Source organism: Hyla sarda, chromosome 4 (genome assembly GCF_029499605.1).
Source record: "Hyla sarda isolate aHylSar1 chromosome 4, aHylSar1.hap1, whole genome shotgun sequence".
Taxonomy (NCBI): Eukaryota; Metazoa; Chordata; class Amphibia; order Anura; family Hylidae; genus Hyla; species Hyla sarda.
The window spans coordinates 23,114,520-23,121,279 of NC_079192.1; the positions used below are offsets into that span (position 1 = coordinate 23,114,520).

The window sequence follows — 6,760 nt, forward strand, 5'->3', positions numbered from 1 at the left end:
GATCAGACAGGAAAATCCAGTGTTATCAGATTTATTCAACCCCCGTTGCTCCCTTAGACTATACATAGTGTTTGTGGACCCTTTGTTCCATGCAGCAGAGAGTTGGAGCCTCATTATGGAGACTGCGGCGGTCCCAGAGGTTGGACCCCCCACGATCAGACACTTATCCCCTATCCTGTTCATGGGGGATAAGCTTTTATGAGCTGGAATATCCCTTAATGTACAAGCACTGTATTATGTAAAGTTGGGATAGAGGGGGGGGGGGGGTGGAGTAATATTAAGGAAGTTAGACTACTATTTCATTCGACAACTAATGTTGAAACTAACAATTCTACAAAAATACTGTTTATGACTGTAAAATGTGTTGTATTTATTCTATCACACATGTGCTGTACTGTATTTACTATATCAAACATCCCCAAAAGGCCACACTATTTTCCACTTTTCAATGCAATCTTGGAGTGGTTGTGTCAAAGAGACTTCACTGTATTCATTTTCCATGCTCCAATACCTAGTGTGTTGGGGACACGGGGGGGTGCAAGGTAGACCTGTCGATTTGTGACGCCAGGGCACCGTTAGCCTATACATGGTCCGAGGTGGAGACAGCTTCTCTTGGGCCAGACACGGGGCAATAAACACACTGATGCCGGGTTACAGATAACTGTCTTTTACAGAGCAGGTATAGATGGTACAACACTCACAGTACGGGACGGAGTAGAAGAGATGCAGTGTAACCCTTGGAAGCCCTGTTGCCTTGCTGAGACTTATGGTGCTTTTCACCTTCTTGAATTAGACTTGAGACTTGGTAATTAAGATATATCCCAGGCTGACTAGGGTTCTGCTAAGTAAAATATACACTTATCAATATGATGTATCATACACGTAACAGCCAGTGTACAGCTCAAAAGTCTTAGCATGGTCCATAAGTGATCTTCTGCCCATGGCCACCTATGTCTTCATACTTACAGGGGTACTCCGGTGAAAACCTTTTTTCTTTTAAATCAACTGGTGGCCGAAAGTTAAACATATTTGTAAATGACTTCTATTAAAAAAATCTTAATCCTTCCTGTACTTATTAGCTGCTGAATACTACTACAGAGGAAATTCTTTTCTTTTTGGAATGCTCTCTGATGACATCACGAGCACAGTTCTCTCTGCTGACATTATTATAATAATTATAACGCTTTATTTATTGTTGTTCTTAGTGGGATTTGAACCCAAGTCCCCAGCACTGCAAGGCAGCAGTGCTAACCACTGAGCCACCATGCTGCCCTTAGCATATATCTGCTGCGCATGGTTGCTAAAATGGACGGAGATGTCAGCCGAGAGCACTGTGCTCGTGATGTCATCAGTGTTCCAAAAAGAAAGGAATTTCCTCTGTAACATTCAGCAGCTAATAAGTACTGGAAGGATTAAGATTTTTTTTAATAGAAACAATTTACAAATATGTTTAACTTTCTGCCAAGAGTGGATTTAAAAGAAAAAAGGTTTTCACCGGAGTACCCCTTTAAACTGATCACAATGTTATTATATAGATATTCCAGTCGTGTGGCACTCCGCGTCCATCCCGAACCAAACGTTCCCCTCATCAAGAGCCAAGGAGGACGTTTCAAGTGTACAGCAATGAGGAGAAGCCCACATCAGCTGCCGGCACCAACATAGACAGGCTGGTAAGAACATATTGGTCCGTCGTAGCTGCAATGTCCCATCTGTCCATATCCTCGCCTTATGTTGTGTCTTCTTCTCGGCAGGTATCAGACGTGGTGTCCAAACTCCGCCAACTGCGCGGCCTCTGGAAGCTTCTCCCTCTGTCTCTGTGTTCTGATCACAGGGTCTCTGCCGGTCTCAGCAACCAGGACAAGTGCTGGAACGGACAGACCCGGGGAAGGTGAGCAAAGACAAAATCGGCGCTGTACAGGAAGCCACATTTTTATATTATACTGGGGAGCTGTAAAAATAAAAGAATAAATCAAACTGGCCGTGGCCTCTTAAAGGGGTACTCCGCCACTAAACATCTAATCCCCTATCCAAAGGGAGACCCCCCGCGATCTTGGCTGCGGCACCCAAGACATCCGATGCACGGAGCGAACTTTGCTCCGTGCCGGATGACTGGCGATTCGGGGTAGAGGCTCGTGACTTCACAGTCACGCCCTGCTCTTGACGTCACGGCCACGCCCCTCAATGCAAGTCTATGGGAGGGGGCGTGATACGCCCCCTCCCATAGACTTGCATTGAGGGGGCGTGGCCGTGACATCACGAGCCTCCAGCGCTGCACCCGGCGCTCTACACGAATGCCGGGTGCAGCAGGGAGATCGCGGGGGTCCCTTTGGATAGGGGATAAGATATCTAGGGGCGGAGTACCCCTTTAAATCTTATGTTCCAGCAACTTCCAGTCTGCTAGTCACTGCCTAACGCTACTTCCACGACAGTGTCCCACCTCAGTCAGTGATTGGCTGAGGGGGCAGGGGCTGAGACTGCTCATCTGGAAGCATTGTCAGGTGACCAGAAGTCGCTGGAATGGTATATAAGTATGCCTTATTTTTAATTTTTTCATGCCCCCAGGATAATATAAAAAAATACAACACAGGAATACCCCTTTAAAGGGTACCTCTCATCAAAAAAACTTTTGATATATTATAGATTAATGTATGCAGAATAACTTCACAATTGCATGTTATGAAAAAATATGCTTCTTTCTATTTAATTTTCCACTTTGAAGAAATGACCACTAGGGGTCTCCCTACCAGTCCTGGCAGCAAGCATTTCAGACTCATGCTGGAGTCCTAAACACTACGAGCTGCCAGTCTGCTTTGTTCACAAAGGAGAACACTCAGAGCTGCCAGCCTGCTTTGTTCACAGCCTGTTTGGCTGTGAACAAAGCAGGCTGGCAGCTCTGAGTGTTTAGGACTCCAGCATGAGTCAGTAATGCTTGCTAACAGGACTGATGGGGAAAAATACAATAGAAAGAAGCATATTTTTCATTAACATGCTATTGGAAAGTTATTCAACATTCATTCATCTAAAATATATCAAAAGTTTATTTGATGAGAGGTACCCTTTAAACAATATAAATTATAATGGACTTTATTGTATACAAAAAGTATATACAGAAAGCTCATAAACTTCCCCTAGCAGTGACTCTACACTGACACAATATAACAATCTTACTCGGTGCTTCCCAAACTACAACTCCTTTCATGCCCGGAGAGCCAATGGCTGGTGCTCATAGTTTTGCAACATCTGGAGGGCCACAGTTTGGGGACCACTGAAATCTAACCCTATGGCTATGCTAGGGAACTACGGTATAAAAAAAAGGAACTCTGACTGCAGTAGAAGAAATATGGAGAAATTAATCAGGACAGAATGTTGGACCTGAAGGTGACATGCTGAGAACCTACTTGCATGTTAATAGAGATGAGCGAACTTACAGTAAATTCGATTCGTCACGAACTTCTCGGCTCGGCAGTTGATGACTTATCCTGCATAAATTAATTGAGCCTTCAGGTGCTCCGGTGGGCTAGAAAAGGTGGATACAGTCCTAGCAAAGAGTCTCCTAGGACTGTATCCACCTTTTCCAGCCCACCGGAGCACCTGAAAGCTGAACTAATTTATGCAGGAAAAGTCATCAACTGCCGAGCCGAGAAGTTCGTGACGAATCGAATTTACTGTAAGTTTGCTCATCTCTACATGTTAACCTTTGAATGCCCCCATAACCTATGTACCTCGTGCCTATGTTAAAAGGAATGCGTCACCTACATTTTTTCCTACTAATTGGAGCCTGAAACAAAGACATGTTGTTTTTTTTTTAACTGTTTTTATTTTTTTGACATTACTATGGGGGAAGGGGGGCGCGACTATCTTGACCCAAGTTGTTTTTAACAGGATTTAGAGATAGGTGTTACAGCAAACCCCATGGACAAAGACAGAAAGAAACCCTATTTTTCATATGGGGCAGGTTTGTAAGCATGCCCTATGACCTGTGCAGAGGTCATTCTACGGTGGAGGGTAGGCTGAGCTCCTATTGTCTTATCCATATACCGGTGTCACCTTTTGCAGTAATGCAGTACAGATTACTTTCTAGCAGCCTCCTCCTTATCATCACACATAGAACAGGAAAGGAAGTCTAAGGCTACATTTACATTACGAAATCTCCACCTAGACATATTCCGGATGGAGATTCTATCAGATGTGGGCGCTGCCAAAACCCCTCTGTGCACACTACAGAATTTTCGCAGTAGAATATTCCGACACGGAAATTAAAATTTTGGAATCCGCCGAAAGAATAAACACGTTTATCCTTTCAGCAGAAATCCGCGCGGACTGCTTTGCCATCAATTGGGATGGTGCATGTCCGCACAGATTTCCGCCGAAAGAATATACATGTTCCTCCGCCAAAAATCTGTAGTGTCCACAATGCAGCAGAATCCTATTGGAGACAATAATGGGAGGTATGCAAATGGTGTAGTCCCATAGGCATAGTTATATAAATACTGTAGCTTACGGGCTACGCTGTTTGAGCAACACCCATTTAAGTCAATGGGAGTTACGTAAGTTGTGTAATTTCCCTGCTTGAGCTGCATTCAGTGTCTGACCTTCTTTAGCGTCTGCAAAGCGGCCAAAGGCAAAATCACAAGAACGGAATACTCCTTTAGGGTCAGTTCACACGTGCCTTTTTTTTTTGCTGCAGATTTACTGTAGCAGATTTTGGTTCCCATTGAAGTCTATTGGGCAGCTAAAGCTGCAGCAGCAAAAACAAGGAAGTGTGAATTGACCTTTAGGGCCTATTCACACGGCAAAATTTCCGCTTGCGGAATTCCGCCTCGAATTGGAGCCCATAGACTTCTATGGGCTTCCACACTCCCATTCATACTTTTGAATTTCCGCTTGCGGAATTCCGCAAGCGGAAATTCAAAAGTATGAATGGGAGTGCGGAATCCTATAGAAGTCTATGGGCTTTAATTTGAGGTTTAAATTCTTTCGTGTGAATAGACCCTTAGGGTCTATTTACAGGTACAGTTTGACGCGCAGGATTTGAAGCTGCAGATTTGATGTTGTGTACAGCCATTTAGTTTACACTGAACACACAAAATCTGCAGCTTCAAATCCTGTGCGTCAAATATGCGCAGGATACCGTACGTGTGAATACACCCTTAGGCAGGGGTCAAGTCCTGGGGAAAAAAAAAAAAGTGTGGGAACTCAAGGGCTGGTCTAGCAGGACTCCTTCTAATGGGAACAGTGTTCCTGCTGTGGAAAAAAGTGCAGGAACTCCGTTCCCATACGTTCCTGCATCCTGCCCGTGGGAGGTAAATCATTTCTAAAGTGTTTTATTAACATCTCTTTCCTTATTCTCCTGATCCCCAGGTATCTCCCGCAGGTCACAGGTGATGGAGTCGTAAATCAGATCAATAATCCGGAGGTGGAGTTACCGATGTCGCCGCCGGATCCTAGAACCCGCCAGCTGGGGCTGCAGCTTCGCGTGGTGAGGAGCAAACTGAAAGCGGCGTACAGCGGGAGGGACAGCGAGACGCAGGATCCCTGTAAGTGTTACCAGAGGTGCATCCCAAGTCCTATACCGTCCCTATCCCAAGGATCTACTGATCACTATGGCCCTTCTGTAATATACTGTATGTGTGTGTGTTTTTTTAATTAGATGATGAAGGCAGCGGAGGCTCTGGTGGGGGGGAACCTGTAACGGAGAAACCCGTCATCAAAGTCCAGGGAGGTGGCGGAGAGCGAAAGGAGCGACCTGGCAAGGACAAGAAGCAGGGTGCAGGCGGGAGAGGGAGGGGTGGTAGGAAGGGTGGGGGTAGGAACAATGATGGGGCAGGAGCGTTGGGGTCCCCCACGTGTGTCATCATTCTCATGACCTTAGTCGCAAGGCTTTTAGTATCTATGTGACCTCGACAAAGTGATTGTAGTCATCAGGATTCTGACCAGTGCGGCCTGTGATCATAAAATACAACTTATTATTGGATTCTCCCATTCCTCACATTACTGAGATGGCAAAGCACATGACATCCAGTAGTAGAGGATATAACGTATCATCCATAGCAGCAGTGCCGACACCATGTATGCCCAAGTAGCTGCTATCCGTATATCTGTCACCTTAAAGGGGTACTCCACTGCCCCAGTGTTCAGAACATTTAGTTCCGAACGCTGGTTGCAGGCTACGGGGGTCGTGATGTCACGCCTACGCCCCCTCAATGCAAGTCTATGGGAGGGGGCGTGGCTGGCGCCACGCCCCCTCCCATAGACTTGCATTGAGGGGGTGTGGCGTGACTTCACAAGGGGGCGCGGTCAAGAGGTCACAACCTCTGCAGCCCGCACCCAAAATGTTCCGAACACTGGGGCGGTGGAGTACCCCTTTAAAGGGCTTGATCTAAAGTGGTCTATCTAGCAACACAGTGTAGTAGGGGTTACCACCATATATATATATATGCAAGTCGCACCTTTTTACTTGGATTTAGTGGTTTTATTCCAATAAAAAAAAATGTATTATATAGCAACCGCCAAGTGTCAGACGGGTCAGGTCCGCTTAACATTGCCTGCACATGGCCTGTAAGTGTCCACCTTTCAGGTTAAAGGGGTATTCCAAAGGATAGGGGATAAGATGTCATATCTATATAAAAAAAATGTTTTATTGGAATAAAGCCACTAAATCCAGGTACAAAGGTGTGACTAACATGTGGTTGTTAACCCCTACTACACTGTACATTCTGCTTGTGCCACCAAAGCAGTTTCAATCTATCGATGGGATGGA

General features: G+C 45.5%; 1 protein-coding gene across 7 annotated transcripts in view; it reads left to right on the forward strand.

Annotated features, from left to right (window-relative positions):
- GPC2 (glypican 2) overlaps nucleotides 1-6,180 on the forward strand; it is a 90,736-nt gene extending 84,556 nt beyond the window's left edge. For 6 of the 7 annotated variants that reach the window (XM_056570151.1, XM_056570149.1, XM_056570155.1 and 3 more), the window contains 3 exons: nucleotides 1,536-1,888; nucleotides 5,362-5,537; nucleotides 5,651-6,180. In XM_056570151.1, the coding sequence (XP_056426126.1) occupies nucleotides 1,536-1,888; nucleotides 5,362-5,537; nucleotides 5,651-5,898 (777 nt within the window). In that variant the 3' untranslated portion in view covers nucleotides 5,899-6,180. The remainder of the gene's footprint in view (nucleotides 1-1,535; nucleotides 1,889-5,361; nucleotides 5,538-5,650) is intronic. The other variant, XM_056570150.1, reaches the window with a different exon arrangement.
- Nucleotides 6,181-6,760: the final 580 nt, after the last annotated feature.